Genomic DNA, 17,764 nt, shown 5'->3' on the forward strand with positions numbered 1-17,764 from the left:
CTAATGCTGTATATAGAATTGCTGATTAGAAAGATTGCAGTGTATTTTCTGCTGTTTGAACTTATGCATGGCTGGAACAGGTCAGTAGACAAGTCTACTTACCCTGTAAACAAAAAATAACAAACAAATAAATAAATACATGAACATGAAGATACATCAGTAAGAGAGCATGCAATTATTAGACTTATTTTTAAACAATCGTTCACCCAGAGCAACACCTGCATCAATCTGGCCTGGCTGAAATGGACAAACTGCAAAGTTGCCATAGCAGCCAAATTCTTGAAAAATAAGTAGATCAATACCTCTATTACCCTGCCACTAAAGTATGTGATAGGTAACCATTTCAAACACTAAGACTGAATATTCAAAAAAAAGGACATAGATATACAAAGTCCAAGATGGTCATTTCTCAGAATATTCCTTTTTCTCTGAAGTATGGCTTTTATGGCATTAATATGTATAACGTTTGGCAGATGTGATGGGGGGCTTACCCCCCAACCCCACACATCAGTGTGCAGGGGGATTCCCCTTTGCAAAAAAGAAGTTTAAAGGAGAAAAGTGATGTTCGATATTCGCTCTTCTCCTGCAGTTTAATTTTTTTTTTTTTTTTTTTTTTTTTTTTTTTTTATTACTGCATGTCAGTACTCTGCACTTTGACTACAACATTTATTTGGGGCACTTATGTGACTCTACTGAATGTGTCTTTTGCAGACGTTGATAAGTTTCTGCAACAATTTCATTTAATCTGCAATGTATTCCATACTTATTTTAAAGGCAATACATAAGATCAGAACTACAGTTCAATTTCTGTGCTTTTTAACTGGAAAACAGGAAAGGCAAGTAATAAAACTATACTTGCTATGTTCTGGCAGTTTCTATGCTGTTACAGGGTTAAATGTATAACTTGATCAGTCAGGAAGCAGGGGGGCAGAATGGTGGTAGAATTAACTTTATCATATCTTATTTCTGATACATTGATCAGTACAGTAACAGTGATGAGGGAAAATATTATAATAAAATATAACAACTTTAGTTATCAATGTTTTGTAAATATACACAATCAAGTATTGTTCCTTTTTTTCTTCTTCTTTTCATAGGACATGAAGAGATAAAGTATAACTGCTGCCTCTTTCAGAAGAGGCAAGAGCAGCTGGTCCTTTGACCCTGTAAGTAGTGCTTCCCCCCATTAAGAAGAAAAAAATAGTAATTAAAAAATAAAATTAAAAATAAATCATATAATTAAAACATCACTATGTATTCAAAAATTACATTTTTCTTTTGCTCTGAGGATTAGGTTACTGCAGTATAAGAGCTTATTACCACCTGTGGGGTTTGGAATGTCATAGCTCTAGCAGCCTATACACATCTTGCATTCATAGGATCACAGGAAGTTACTAGGCTATTGGCCTTGAGGCCCTTACAAGCCTAGCCAAGAATTTTAGACCATGTTCCAACAAGTCATCACCTGCTACTTCTGTTCAGCAGGGACACAGGTGGAATCCCAGGGGTGTATTTTCAGTTCCCCATCCAGTTATCCAGGTTGCACTTAAAAAGGGATAATAAGGTACTATGCTTGACGTGGAGAGGGAAACTATTCCACAGGAGGGGCGATCTCTGGGACACAAGTCTGACCCTCCAACAAGTCCTATTGATATCACAGACCAGGTTGAGGTTGGCGTACGGGTTACTCGAGTGGAGCTTGACTTGCAGATATGCAGCAGTCCCATCAAGGCAGGGTCTGAGAGTGCTTTATTTGCCAGACAGAGGTCACCTCTGAGGAGTTTGTATGAGACTGAGTAGAGGGACAAGGTTTTTAGCCTATCTGTGTAAGGTAGAAGTTTGATGCCCTGGATTCTCCTGGTGAGGAGCCTCTGTGTTCTGTCCAGCTCCTGCATGTGCTTTGTGAGATACATGCCAAAAGGGGGATTGTACTCAATAATGGGTCTTATAAGGGAAGAATACAGGGATGTTATGAGCTCCTTGTCCCTGTTTGAGGTACCCTTCCTAATGAGGTGGGCCATGTAGAAAGTTTCCGTACAATGGAGGCACTATGATGGTCAAAAGTCAGGTTGCTATCAACCTGGGTGCCTAAGTCCCTCACGACTGATTGCGTGCATAGGACCTTGTTATTAATGTGATAATTTGTGGGGATGTCACTCTCCCCAAATAGATGATGCATTTTTTGGCATTTAGTTTCAGCCATGTTTCTGGTACTAGTCATTTGTTTGGGTGAGACCCTTTTGGAGGATGTCCACATCACTAGGGAAATTGATGACAGCGCCCAGTTTGCAGTCATCTGTAAACTTGATCAGCCATAGTCTACTGGTTTTGACTTGCACCTCAGAAAAGTATATCCCAAACAATAGAGGCCCCAAGACCAATCCCTGGGGTATGCCACTCATTTTGGGCCTACTACTTGAGGTGGCTTCCCCTATTTTGAATAGATGGGTTCTATCAGTGAGCCAATTTGCTACCCATCTGGTAACATACAGATTGATGCCTAGTTGAGCGAGTTTATCTATTATACCTGAGTGGGGAATAGTATTGAAGGCTTTGGCTAGAAGGTAGGTGGTGTGTACCATCTTCTCCTTGTCCATGGCTTTGGTGACTGTGCCAAAGAAGTCAAACAAATTTAACAGGCATGACCTCACCTTGAGAAAATCAAACTGTGTGGGATCTAGTGTTTGGAGGCTGCCAATGTCTTAGTATTAAGGTCATTCCATGGCCTTGCAGATCAGGCTAGTTAGGCTAATGGGTCTCTAATTTCCTGGATTGCTGGACACTCCACCTTTGTGCAGAGGGATGACAGTGGCTGTCATCCACTTGGCTAAGATTAAGTCGGTACTCAGGCTTTGGTTGAATAGGTTGACTAATGGTGCTGCAAGTTCCTGCCTGGGTTCATGTAGAATGCAGCCTGCAATGTTATCAGATCCCATGGACACTGTATTTTTTGACTTTTAGAGGGCAGTGATGACTTGCTCCCTAGAGATAAGAGGAGGGGGTCAGGTGCTGGGAATGTCCTGGTTTACTTATGGGTGGGACAGAGGGGTGAAGTTTCCACTGAATCTGTCTGCCAGCAGGTTGGTTATATCTACCACATTTGTGTATGTGGTATCCTTGACCAGTAGATCTGACTGCTTCATTTGAGATTGTGGACATATGTGAAGAAGGGCTTATAATTGTCTTTAGTAGATGTAGCCAGTTTGGACTCGAAGTTTGCTTTGGAGGATTTCAATAGTGGTCTTACTTACTTGTTCAGGCTAAGGAGAGATTACTTCCAATTAGGCACCTGCTCCTTCTTGGTACTGGACAGGAATTTTTCCTTTTATTATAGAGGTTATTTATTGCAGATGTCTACCAGACAGGTTTACTCTTCCTTGTGGAGGATGATTTTGTCCTGTTGGGTATTCCTGATTCCATGCAGCTATATAAATGCTCATAAAATACTTGTAGGTTTGGACATTTATTCCAGTTCCTACAGAGGGGGAGGGGGAGGGGGCTGAGAAGCTGTTTATACTTTCCCTCAGGAGGTTGTAATCAGCTTTGGAGAAGTCTTTTTGTTTGACCCTAGCTGGGGGGGGGGGGGTTGAGGGAGATGGTGACTTCAAAAGTGACCGCTTTGTGGTCGAATCTTACCAGGGAGGATGACAATGCAGGGATACTGCAGTAGTTACTCATGTTGGTTAATACCAAGTCCAAGATATTATCACATCTTGTGTGGGTGTCAACCAGCTAGTCCAAGGCATTTGCATTGGTGACATCAAGGAATCTCTGGGCCTTTGTGTTTTGGCATGAGTAGTTCTTCCAGTCTGTGGTTGTATAGTTAAAGTCGCCCAGGATCAGGGTAAAGGGTTGAATCTTGATAGATTCGAAGAGGTCCAGATAGGTGGAGTAGGCATCTTGAGTCAAAGGTGGGGGCCTGTAGCTAGCTATGATTAGAATAGGGATCTTGTTAATGATCAACTGCACCTGGAGTGACTCCTGTGCGTCATACTGTTAGACCAGCCTGGAGGTGTGTATGTCTTTAATATATATTGAAACTCCACCTGTTTTTGCTTTGCTGCCCACAGTTTGGGGTCTGAATGTATGATAGGATGAGTAACTTGGTATGGCTGGGGTACTCTCCACAGCTTTGAACCAGGTTTCTGTGACTGCACAAACGTCAGCATCTTCCAGAGTTAAGAATGCTTGCAATGAATGCAGTTTCATGTTTAGACTCCTAGCATTTAGCAACATGGGCTTTAATTTGCTTTTTGATGAAATTTTCATGTTGGTAGTTTTGACCTCATGGCATTGCCTAAACAGTATGGGGGAGGCAAGAGGCTTTGCCAGAAGCCCAAGGGAAACAGATGCAGGCTATCTATGGCAAAGCATCTTGGTCTGTCGATTATGTCTTCCCAGGCTGTCGGGTACTGGATCCCCTTGGAATGACACCAGAAACTAAGCCAATTGTTAAAGTCAGTCATTTTCTGTTTGTATTGAGGCATCATTCTGGGTGACAGTAGAATGCTGCCTAAGGCTAGGAACATACCTGCCTGAGACACATATTCAGCGAGTTCGATCTCGTCTCTTTTTATATAGTCTAGGGAGGTAAATTTCAAGTAATTCACACCAAAATGGACTATGACAGAGTCATAACAGTACCTGTTGCTGAGAGACTTGAGTGCATGTGTGATGTGGCGGATTCTGGCACCTGACAAACAATTAACCGTGACCTTCTCCTTATCCAGGCTGGTGAGGGGAATATCTGTCTGTCTCACAAAGGAGTCTTCTGTGACTACTCAATTTAAGGGTTAAGAAGACAGTAAAGCTCACAGAAAAGCACAGATTAACCACTTACAGACAAATACAGAACTCACAGTATGAAAAACACAGTTAAACACTAATGAAATGTAGTTAATCAGTAAATTGCTTTAAAACAGTGCAAATGTAATAAATTAGCTGTAAGGCACAGATGAAAATGATAAGCAAATGCAATAAAATAAGTGAAAATAAATGAAAAAGCACTTAGATTGGTCTTGGAGCCTCAGGAATTTTGTGAAAAGTCCCAGAGATGATGCACCTCAGCAGAGCCTGGTTCAAACAAGCCCAAACCAGCTCAGATGTGGGGTTTAAATACCAGAAAAATAGAAGATTCTAGTAACACAGAAATCTAGCCAGTCCTGTTAGCCCCTGATTTATTTACCAATCATCTTATGCCAGACAAGGTCCAGGCAGCCCTGCTACTTTCACTAGCAGAGAAGATAAGCCCCTACCAACACAAGATGGCTGACAGAAACACAGCAGGCAAACACATGATGGCTGCCAGAAACAAAGAAGGCTAAAACAAACAGCTCTGAATGCAGCAAACCTGTATCCAGACTATGTTACTTATTTTAAGGTTTAAAAACATAATAAACCTGACAGAAAAGCACAGATTAACGACTTACAGACAAAAACAGAACTCGTAATATGAAAAATACAGTTAAATAGTAATGAAAAACAGTAAAATGCAGTTAAGCAGTAATGAAATGTAGTTAATCAGTAAATTACTTTAAAACAGTGCAAATGTGAAAAATTAGCTATAAAGCACAGATAAAAATGATAGGCAAGTGCAATAAAATAAGTGAAAATAAATGAAAAGGTACTTAGATTGGTCTTGGAGCCTCAGGAATTTTGTAAGACATCCCAGAGATGATGCAGCTCAGCAGAGCCTGATTCAAAGCATTCCAGAGCATTTTCTAAAAAATAAACTTGTAAAGCCTAAGATAAACAAATGTACATATTTTTTGAACAAAATAGTAATGTCACCAGTAAGAAGTAATGTGATAGTGTTCAATCTCGCCGTTTGTTCTTACACATGGGTTCGGAGCCGATCCTCGGCTCTTGCAAGCTCTGCATCGAGAAGAAGCTCGAGACAATCTAATACCCACAATCCCCCTCTGCCTTTACCTCAGATCTAGTTTGCCGCTGCTGCATTCGCATCGTTGGGAGCTAGCTCGAGGGTTTTCTAAGCTAAGATATAACTTTTTGTTGTATTTTATTGAGAATTTTTATTTAACTTAATATTGTCAGTATTACCTTGTGTGATTGTGTTGTGGTTCCATAGTTCTTGGTACCGCTAACCTTTTATCGGTATTTTGGGGCCTACACCCTTACCATATACTACTATATTGAGTCAAATTTACCTGATTGTGACTAACCGGATTTGACATTTACCTGATTGTGACATTTACCTGATTGTGACTATTTTTCCCGGATTTGACTGTGTATTTGTTTCTAGACTTGTTTATTACCTACAATGTCTGAGAAGGCAAAGTCTGGTTTCAAGCGTTGTCAGTGTGGCCAAAAATGTCGGTCACTGACAACCATAGTTCCTGTACTGCCTTGGCCCTCTCCACTTACAAGAGGATTGCTCCATTTGTCACTCTTTCAGTGGGAGGGTCATGACAGATAGGCAGGAAACTAATGGACAGGGTCTTTTGAAACCAGCTTTCCAGAGGCTTTGGATGCTTCTGACCAGGCATCAGTCCTCTAAGGAATCGAAGACATCGGAGCCCAAGTCATCGGCTCCGACCTCTTCTTCAAAGGTTAGATCACCCCTTCCACAGCCTTCGGGCCCCAGTGTTCAACTGGTGTCGGTTCCTGAGCCTCGAGTCTTGGAACCGGTGATGGAGCTCCCTCCTTTGGCCATATTGAGGTCGGCTCGTCTTCGGTTCCTTCGACCGTTCCTCCTCTAAACTTTCGGATGTCGATGTGGATCGTGTGGTGCAGAAGCTGCTGGAGCATTCGCCCTCTCTAAACTTATTTCGTTTCCACCCAGCTGGTGTCGAAACTTGAAGGCCTTCCTGTATCTCCATCCATTCCTCCTCCGAGACCGATTCAGTCTTTGGAGCCGAAGAGGCTGATCTGCTGATTGTGGAGCCCTCGGTCCAGAACCGCCCTTTTCGGTCTGTTCCCTCACTCGACTCCGGATCGATGGATCGATGCCTTAGGTGCCCGTGTCGGGATTCTTCCCATTTCTTCGAGCCGGAGATTCTTCTTCGACCTGATGAGGAAGGTGTTGTCTACCCAGACAACCACATCAGTGGAAGCAGTTTCTCCTCCCCATAAAGGGCCTTTGTCTTCATCTGCACCCACGGCCACATCCAAGGTCTCAGCCGCACCAGCCACCCCTGGAGGGTGCCCTCTCTCCTCCGAGGCTTCTTCGGATGCTCCCAGGAAGTCCCTAGGAAGAGACTGTAAGAGGAGACACTGGATTCTCCACAAGAATCCATAACATCTGATACTGACTTAGATGAGTCAGAAGGGTCCCCTAAGTCACCTTCGAAGATGCCTCTTTTTCAGACATTTTGGAGATCCTGAAACAGAGAGGTGACTGGCAGTCCCTTCCCCTTCTGAGGATGAGTCAGTTCTGCTGAAGGCATTTGGTGCTCGCCCTTCCTCCTCCTGGGTCACTCCGCCTTCGACGAACTAATGGAACTTATTGCGAAGCGGTGGGAGGCTCCTGACACAGTGGAACCTGTTCCTAGGAAACCAACAAGTACATCACAGCACCTCAGGATAAGTCCTACCTTACTAAAGGAGTTCCAGTAGACGCTATGGTGGTGGCTGCAGCCACGAAAAGGAGATGTCGGAGTCTTCTTCGCCTGTCCATCCGCCTAATAAAGATTCTAGGACGATGGATAGATATGGGAAGCGCATTTTTAGTTCAGCGCTTTTTCCATGCGGTCCCTGAACTATTTGACCCATTTTACACGCCTGCAGAGGGATCTAGTCAAAGAGTTGGGAGATACCCTCCAGGGTTCTACAGATGCAGCTGTCTCAGAGAAAGTGACAGCAACTTAATACCCTAACATCGATTGTTAACTCGTCCATGAGGCTGATTTCGGTTCGAGTAGGGCAGCAGCTTCAGCGATTGCTCTAGACAATCCTGGATGCCTATGCTCCTAAGCCTTCAAGTCTTCCTTTACAACGCCCCATTTGACGGTGCCACTCTTTTTGGCCCCAAGGTAAAGGAGACCCTTACCGGTGTGAACAAGAGGAAAGACTCTGTCTGCTGTCGGAGTCCGTTTCCACCCCAACCAGACCGTACCCCAAAGGGCAACGCGGTGGGAAAATGTGGTTTCGAAACAAAATCAAGGGTCTTTCCGGCACACAGGGTGATGCCCTCTAGAGGCAGAGGAGGGGCAGAGGTGGAAGATGCCGCCCTGGCGGCAGAGGGGTCCGCAACATCAAGGTGACAGGGATACACTCCTGGTAAACCTTTCCAGCACTCCTGAGAGGAGGCCCGACTGTCCTGCTCTGGAGGCAGTCGGGTCGCTTAGCCTTTTACCCTCAGGCCTGGCAAGATATAACTACAGACAATTGGGTAAAAGCGAGTTACCAGAGGTTACACCATACCCTTTCTATCCTATCCCATTCCAAAGAAAAGACTCCCAGATGTACTCGCCTTCCCGTATTCATGAGCCAGCAGCTTTAGAAATTTCAAAGTTGTTAGACAAAGAGTCATCCAGCCAGTCCCAGCGGACCAGCAAGGATTCGACTTACTCAAGGTTCTTTTAGTTCCAAAGAAAACAGGGACTGGAGGCCCATTCTAGACCTGAGTTACCTCAATACTTCAAGAAAGAAAAGTTCAATGGTCACGCTTCAGTCGATCCTTCCATTTCTACAGAAGGGAGTGGATGTGCTCAATAGATCTAGAGGATGCATACTACCACATCAAAATGGCCAGGGCATCCAGAGATCATTTGCGCCCGGCTGGGAGCCAGTCACTTTCAATTTCGAGCCCTGCCCTTTGGTCTGACCTCAGCCCCAGGGTCTTCACCAAATGCATGGCAGTGGTAGCGCCTCACTTGAGACGCCAGGGATTCCAGGTGTTTCCGTATCTGGACGACTGGCTCCTTTCAGCCACCACCCGGCGTCAACTACTGCAGGCCAGAGACTATGTTCTTGAACTGTGTGTTCACCTAGGGATCTCCGTAAATTTCGGAAAATCCTTACTTCAGCCATCACAAAATATCTTGTTCATAGGAGCAGAGTTAAACACACGGCAATTAATTCTGAGGCTTCCCCCAGAAAGGATAGTATCGCTGCAGACTCACATACGTCCTCTACTCTTGTCAAGGAAATCTCCTGCAAAACTAGTTCTGAAGGTGTTGGGCCTCATGTCAGCCTCCTTATTGCAATTCCTGGGAAGGCTGCACATGAGAGTTCTACAATGGCTACTGTTTGCTCAATGGTCATTTCAACAGCTACCTCTAACACACGAGATTCTCATAACAAAGACTTGCAAAACAGACCTAAACTGGTGGCTCCAAACGTAACCTTTCCCAGGGAGGCCGCTTGTGCTAACAGTTACGGTGACCACCGACGATTACCTGTTAGTGTGAGGGGGCATCTTTGATGGACAGACAGTCCAAGGCGAATGGACCAATTTGGAGTACAATCTGCACATCAATGTTCTAGAGTTGAGGGCAGTGTTTCTAGCGTTGCAACACTTTGCTCCCCTTCTTCCTCTAGGGACTATTGCAGTTCAGACGGACAACATGTCGGTAGTCTGGTACATAAACAAACAAGGGGAACCAGGTCCTATCAACTATGCAGAGAGGCCATGAGAATTTGGCAGTGGGCAGAGTCGGGTCGCTTAATAGCAACGCACATCCCGGGTCATCCAACGCCATAGCCGACAAGCTGAGCAGAGCAATTCTGCTACCGCACGAGTGGTCTCTGAAACAGTCAGTGGCTTTTCGCACATGGGGCCAGCCTTCCTGCGACCTGTTTGCGCCCAATGAACGCCAAATGCAGGAGCTACTTTGCCCTATTACCCTCCAGGGAAGTCCCCAGGACGCACTGGTTTACGATTGGCCCCGGGACTCCTGTACGCATTTCCTCCATTTCCTCTGATACGAAATTTCTCCAGAAAGCCAGGAACCTTCACAGGACGATAATTCTCATTGCTCCATTCTGGCCTCACAAATTTGGTTTCCCTCCTGAAAATTCACTGCATTCGGGGACCCTGGATTCTGGACCCAGAGCCGGATCTGTTGACTCACTCGTCAGGGGTTCCCCATCCCGCTGTCACTCCATCTAGCAGCTTGGCTGCTCCAATTCCCAACTTAGCCAGGTCTGATCTCTTGTCACCAGCAGTCCAGAATATATTAGTGGCTTCGCATAAGGCTTCCACTACTAAAACATATACTAGCAAATGGAAACGTTTTGTATTCTGGGCTTAATACACACCACGTTGATCCCTTTACAGCTCCTTTGAATAAGATTTTAGAGTTCTTGACAGACTTATTTCATCAGGGTGCTTCTCCTGCTACTCTAAAAGTTCAATTGGCTGCCATTTCAATTTCCATGTGGAAGAGTGTGGAGCTCCTATCATGGCTCACAGACTTTGTAAAGTCTTCTTAAAAGGAGTTTTCATATTAGACCTCGGTCAGATCTCCTACGCCACCTTGGAGTCTAAACTTGTTACTATCTAAATTAATGTTGCCCCTTTGAACCTGCCTCTTCTTGCCCATTAAAATTTTTGTCCTGGAAAACTCTCTCTCTGGTAGCCATTACTTCTGCTAGACGAGTTTCTGAACTTCAGGCTCTCTCCATCAAGCACCCTTATCTAATCTTTCACTCTGACAGAGTTTCTCTGTACCAATTCATCCTTCCTCCCTAAAGTGTGTTCTATTAACAACATTAATCAGTCCATTGAATTACCCACTTTCTTCAAAAACCACTCCAACAAAATGGAGTATATGTTGCACAAATTGGATGTTCACAGACAGCTAAGGTTTTATTTGGATAGAACAAAAGATCACAGGAAAACAGATCAACTTTTTGTGGCTTTTGCTGATAGCAGGAAAGGACTTGCAGTTACCAAAAGAACTCTTTCAAAGTGGTTAACTGATTGTATAATCTATGTATACGATTCTGCAAATCAACCCCTTCTAAACAAACCCAAGGGACATTCCACAAGATCAATATCTGTCTTTGGCTCATGCAGCTCGCCTACCTCTGGATGCTATTTCAGCGGCTGCTACCTGGTCTAAGCCACATACATTTATTTCTCATTATAAAGTAGATAAGGTTTCTAGGGACAGAGCAACCTTTGGTTCCACTGTGCTCAAGAACGCCCTCCCGTGAGTTCCTCAGGATTTAGGAGCTAGGACGCTACCCATGTGTAGAACAAACAGATTGAACACTATCACATATAGAAGTTATGTACTTACCATAACGCTCCATGTGGAGTGTTCATCTCGCTTTGTTCTTACAGTCCCACCCTCCCACCCTTAGGAAGAACGTTCTTTGATGCCTGGCCAGAAGCATTTTTGCTACTGTCTTTATTCTCTGTACATAGTTGGTATACACATATACTTATATGTGTCTGTTTATGTATGTATAGATGTATGGCATGAATGTGCTGTTATGTAGATTGGTTTGCTTGCAAACTAGATCTGAGGTAAAGGCAGAGGGGGATTGTGGGTATTAGATTGTCTCGAGCTTCTTCTCGATGCAGAGCTTGCAAGAGGCCGGCACGGAGCCGAGGATCGGCTCCGAACCCATGTGTAAGAACAAAGGCGAGATGAACACTCCACATGGAACGTTATGGTAAGTACATAACTTCTATTTCTTTGCAGTGATGAGTCAGTGCATTCATATTTTTTTATAAATACTGTAATATATTATAATGCACACAAACCCCAGATTATATTTTTTGTAAACTTTCACTAACAAATTGTTCGTATCTTAAAAAACTATACAACCAAGACATATACTGTTAGAACTTTAACCACACATAAGCTTTCATGCAAGAAATTCCTAAGTGCATGTTTATTGAAATATTTTCAGAAAATATATAAACATATGTTTAATTACATAATTATCAAAACAAATAATGCAGAATATATCTAAAAACTTACAGCGCAAATTCCAAAGATAGTTTTCTTCAACGATATCTAAGGTTTAAATAAAATCAAACTAAACCAGAGCCAAAAATAATGACAAAACGTTTTAATTCAACACATCCACAGTAAGCACTTTCATCCACCAAGGACTTCTTCAGACTGTATAATGTGTTACAAAGAATACACTCATTAAATACACATGATCTATGATGTTACATGACGTTAATTTTTTCCTTTTAAGGAAAGCAGTAAACTCCTTTCTATCATTCAAAACAGGTGGATGGCAAGCATTCAGTTTCACTTGCCATTTAAGGTTTCACTTAATGTCATGTAACAGTTTGTAAGTCCCCTATTTGTTTGAAGTATTAAATACATGTGGAAATATTACTTATTTTCATAATTACTAACAAACTACTAGCAGTACTTCCAACAGTATAGTGTCATATAAACCAGCACTGACAGTGAATTGCCTTCATACCATATACCTCATAACATATAAGTATCTCCGGTATAAAAATATTAACATAAATTTGAACATATGAATAATATGTGGCAAACAGAGGTTAATTTCTCCACGGCAGGACATCCTAGACTAATAATCTTGGTGTCATTTGGTTAATTGTCTTTTATAATACTGCCTATTATTAGCTGGTAAGTCACTTGGTTAAAGAAGCCTGAACCAAAAAAGTTCTGGACGCCATAAGGAAGTGTGGGTCTGAACTGGAATATACAAAAAGGCGTTTTAGGCTTGAGTGAGTTAGACAGATATCCAATGCAGCACTGCCAACTTATAAGTACCTGTATCTTTACATCTAACTTCACATTGCTCTGATAATTGCTTGTCATTTATTGGATTGTTGACATTTAAAAATAAAAATAAAAATATTATTGGTGCATTTTATTCTGTGAAATAAAAGCATTTGCATTGCAATATTTATGAGTCCTTTATCTTGTCTCCATTTTTTTGTCTTGTTTTGAAGACCCATTTGAGTCTGGGGCAGCTCAACTACAGGAAGGATCACTACCACCCCCTGCCCATCCCATACCTGTTTCACAGTGGTAGGGCAGCCTGGAAAGTCAACATCCTGAATTTCAGGACAAGGAGGAGGCTTCAGTAGACAGGGCTGTGGAGAAGCAATGTGGCCCTTATCAAAGTCTCCTTCAGGGGTGCGAGACTTACTGCCCTTGTCATCTCTGACCACAGAGCCACTAGAGGCCTTAAACCCCCCATACCATCAAGGGCCCCCCATTCCCAAGAACATAAGGACAAGCGGAGGTTTCATGGTTTGGAGTGGAACTGGCGGTGGTGGCCACATGGCCTCCCCTCCATGTGTCTGTCTTTCCTCTGTCTGTCTGCCTTACATAGTGTATCACTACCTTATCCCCTCTGTCTAATCTGTCTTTTATGTTTTTGTCAGTAGCCTTATTTCTTTCCTAACCTTCACTCTTACCCTTACTACACTCGTCATTCATCATCTTTCTTTATATTTATTGGGAAAAAAGGGGCCCATCTCAACTAAAAAGAAAGAAAAATACCCATTCTCTCTCACATCCTTTAGTACATCCCTCTTAAGACCTTCCTGTCATGTTTTCCATGTCTGCTGTTTACCTTTTTTCTGACTTTTCCATTCCCCAATTATTTACAAAAGCCCAAACCTGGTATCTATACAAGAACACCTTCACAGTGAAATAAAAACCTATAAAAGTTACTGTATGCTGCTGGTCAGCAACTCTGAGCCACAATCACTACAGACTTTTTTAGAAAGTTATCACAATTCTAGTGCAACTTGGCAGTCACTGCTGACTGTCTAACATAATATGAAAGTAGTTAGAAACTTATGAATACATGCAGCAGTAATACATTTGTGAATCTTTTGCAGATTTTTGCATTCTTCATACCTAACTTTACATATTTTCAGCTCTGCAAAGTTTAGATGTGTGCTTCTTCACAGGCTTGAGATTTCAAAAACAGTGTCACTCATTCGCAGTCACTGCATTTACCTATTGGCATAGTAATACAATTTGCACAATTGTCTTACATGTGTACAGACCTGGACTCTGAATAAAACCATAATATTCATTAACACATGTTGGCCTTTCATGTGTGCACTGAAACATTTATGTATGTATGTATTTGTTGACTTGGATAGAACATTGATCTCGCTGGACCATTTTCAGGCACAGACCAAGGTTTGCAACTAAGAATATACAATTTAAGTTAAACTTTACAGAACTGTCATTACATTTTAAGGAAATGTACAATGTTTCTACAGTGTATGCAAAGTAATATAGTGTTATAGTCTTAGTCAAGATATTTACAATGTGTAATAAAACATTTAAATGCATGTGTACATTTTGGGGCTAAGTATGAAGCACTGGAGTGAAGTAAAAGATTAAGCGTGAAGACAGAAGAGGTAAAATGAAAAGGAGAGAGTGCTGTGTAGCAGAATGAGGTCAGAAATGGTTTTAGGAGAAAGGAGAGGTAGAGTGTTTGGTGTAGTTAGAGAAAGTATTTATAGTAATCTTGGTGTATGGAGAGTGTGAGTATAGGGAAGATGGTATGGCTGAGGTAAGGACTTTTCCAGTGTAGGTGATGGCATTATTTTAAGAACCATGGCAGTGGGCCTGCCTGAATAGGTAGTCTTTGGGTTCCTTCTGGAAGTGTTGTAGTGTCAGTAAGGATTTTATTTACTGTGATATGGCTTCCCAAATTTTTGGAGAGAGTAGGGAGAATGCATGGTTGGTGCATTTCAAATTAGAGTAGTTAGTGAGTGGGAATTGGATGCAGAGAGAGATTTTAGTTTATTTGGTGGAAGTGATCTCTCTGGAAGTGTTTGAGCAAAAACTGGAAAGCTTTCTTCCATAATGAGAGTGAAGAGTAGTGTTCCTAACAGAAGGGTAGTTCTTTGGGCTACGGACAGCCTATTGGCATTTTTGTAGTAGTGAAGTGATGAAGCAGACCATGCTTACTTAGTCCTTGGTCCCAAACTGTGGGAATCTCCCTTCTTTTCTTAAAGATCTTTCCTCTTACCCCATTTTCCATTCACAAATAAAAACACATTTCATGACTCTGTGAAAACAGAACTGCTATCTCTGTGGGCATATAACTTAACCTCTTTATTCCCTTCTTTTGTCTACATGTCTTGCTCTGCTTCTTTTTTATTTTATTGTGATTCTTTCAGCATGCCAGCTCTGATTTCTACTATATATATATTATTCATGTATATATTGTGTGTTTTTGCCTCTCACTCTGTATATAATGTCATTATTCTATTGCTTTGAGTCCCTTAACCCAATTATGATATTCACTTTGAAAATATGTGTATATTGAATTTTGTCATTCATCCTGTTTATATTATGTCATGTAACCATTGTGTTTTCCCCTGGGCTGAAACTCATATGGCTCCAATAGGATCAGTACTCTACCCCAGTTAACAATTTCAGATGTTCTCTTTTTAATAAAAAGGTTGCAAACACCTACATATGTGCATTCATGTACTCTGCAAGGTTTTTAGGTTGTTTAGATTTTTTGAGATGCAGTACATACTACAGCTGGGGAAGGAGGACCCCTTTACCTGTAGGGGCAAAAAAGGGGGAGATGTATCTGGCACAGAGGAGGAGAGGTGTTTGGTTTACTTTGTTTTTATAACCTGAATATGGTATTGGATGTTGAATGATGGATCCAAGGTATGTGTACTGTGGGATATTTTTTAAACAGTATTTTTGAGTATGTGAAATGGTCCTGTTGGAGAAGTGTTTTGATAGTTTTGTGGTGTACCTAACAGTATAGTTTTCTGTTTTTTAATGTTGAAAATTAGTTTTTATTTATGTAACCAGTCACTGAGAATGCAGAGGTTCTGGCAAATGTTTAATTTCCTGCAGGATGAAGCACCTCTCCAGACTCAGTGGAAAATTCAAGGCCGGGTATACTGCAGGTGTTTGATTGCCATATAATACATACTATATCTTTATGTACTATGTAATAATTTGATCATTCTTAAAACAAGTTTCACGCATCAGCTATAGGGCCATCTGGGGATTGTATATACAGTCAATAAGGTGGGTGACATATTGATGTCATAACATGCTGATTTGTGCCATATTAATTGTGCACTTTACTTTTTCTTCATTACATTTTATTTTATTTGTTATCCAGGTTAAAGCTCTGATCCTTCTAAACCATTTCAGGGTCAGCCCAGGTTTACAAATTGAGAGAGTAACCATATATAACAATGTAACATTACACACAAAACACATTACATAAGTTGGAAGCAGATGCACAGTAGATTAGTAGCAAAGCATAGCACCTTTTGAAAAGAGTAGAGGAAGTTCTCCGATGCCATGGCCAAATTTCCCTTAATAGTGTAAATGCCACCATGGTCTCCCCTTCAAAAGAGACCACTAACATAGTGTGACTAATCTCGTCAGCAAAGGATAGATAAATAAATAAAGTAGTCTACAAAACATTGTAGATTGTTTGTGTATTTTTTATTAACATACATTCATTGGGCAGTTTTTTTAGAATTGCCAGCATACGGAAATGTCTGCAACGTTAGGGTACTAGCTTGTCCCAAGCATGTATTATTCTGAAAAATGTCCTTCCTTTCATGTTCATGTGGAAGCTGAGAAGGTAATATTTGAACGTATTGGTTATTACTTCAGATATGTTGCCATGCTAATTTGAAAGGTAATGAAGTAGATAATACATAGTTATATGTATGTAAAGTATGAAATGAAACCACAATGCAGTATTGATTTCTAATAAATGCATTTTCTGTCTAAGGGTTAGAGATTCATCTTTATATCTGCCTGCATCAAACAATGGTACCTTGTATCAGAAACATCCCTCAACAACTGTTATTGCCTATACCAAGCTAATGCAGGAGAAGAGTGGCTATGATCTAAAGCAGAATAAACTTCTGTTTCAAAAGGACCTGGAAGAAACACAGACAAACCTCAAGAAACAGCACCTTTCTAGTTTAAAGGTAGTCATCTGAGTGTCCAAAATGTTCTGCTCTGGTTTCATTTAATGATGCTAAACCTCTGTTTAATGTGTGTTTTACTTTAAAAACAATAATGTGCTGCTGGACTCGGTATAGTATTCATTACCTAATATTATAGAGAACTTTAGAGAGGACTGGAAAAAAACACTAACATTTTTATCAAGTCTTGAGTATTAGTTTCCCAAAAAATTGTAACAGAATGCATGCGATTCCTCTTCACATAAGTAAGAACAGTATACAAGTTGAAAACTGTTCCTCTATCATTTATCACTTTAGTATTGATTATACAGAAAATCAGTGTCGTAGCTGAAGGAATGCATTTCTGCAAGCCAGTGTAACAAATAATTTAAAGGGTTGGATTTGTCATTAGCACAGTAGTTCTGCACTATTAGATTGCTAAAGATACAAGGTGCATAGATGGTGGATCTTTTCTTCCTGTTGCCTTTTTTTTTTTTTAATTTGACTTTCCTGTTATGTCCAATTCATCCCTATTTCCTGTGCACTGCACTTTGGTAAAGGCTTGTCATTGTTGAATCTTGTGTCACTGATGACAGGGTACTTTTCCATTAAACCCCTACCACGCATCTCGTCTTATTCCATGAACACAAGGAAGACTCAAAGGTCTGTGACAGACTAAGCGTGGTGCCGATACGAAGCCCTGGGGAAAGGAACAACAGGGTGAGACATGCCAGTCTGGCTTCCAAGATGAAATAAACCAAACAATGTGGCAGGCTGAAATCCAGGAGAAATAAGTCAAAATACGAATGGCAATACAAAAGTATGCAAATGTGGCAGTATGCCGATAATATAAAATGTACAATACTCAAGTACTTACATTTATAACCTCAAACTGTAGAGTACTGTAGCTAAAAATCTGTA

At 41.4% G+C, this 17,764-nt stretch overlaps 1 protein-coding gene across 3 annotated transcripts in view; it reads left to right on the forward strand.

The window, feature by feature from the left end:
* The window catches only part of CEP126 (centrosomal protein 126), a 1,197,756-nt gene that overhangs the window by 954,020 nt on the left and 225,972 nt on the right, over positions 1–17,764 (forward strand). For all 3 annotated transcript variants that reach the window (XM_044070978.1, XM_044070976.1, XM_044070979.1), the window contains one exon: positions 16,666–16,867. In XM_044070978.1, coding sequence (XP_043926913.1) covers positions 16,666–16,867 — 202 coding nt within the window. The remainder of the gene's footprint in view (positions 1–16,665; positions 16,868–17,764) is intronic.

This window comes from Protopterus annectens, chromosome 5.part0, assembly GCF_019279795.1.
Source record: "Protopterus annectens isolate FY-2018-M chromosome 5.part0, PAN1.0, whole genome shotgun sequence".
NCBI lineage: Eukaryota > Metazoa > Chordata > Ceratodontiformes > Protopteridae > Protopterus > Protopterus annectens.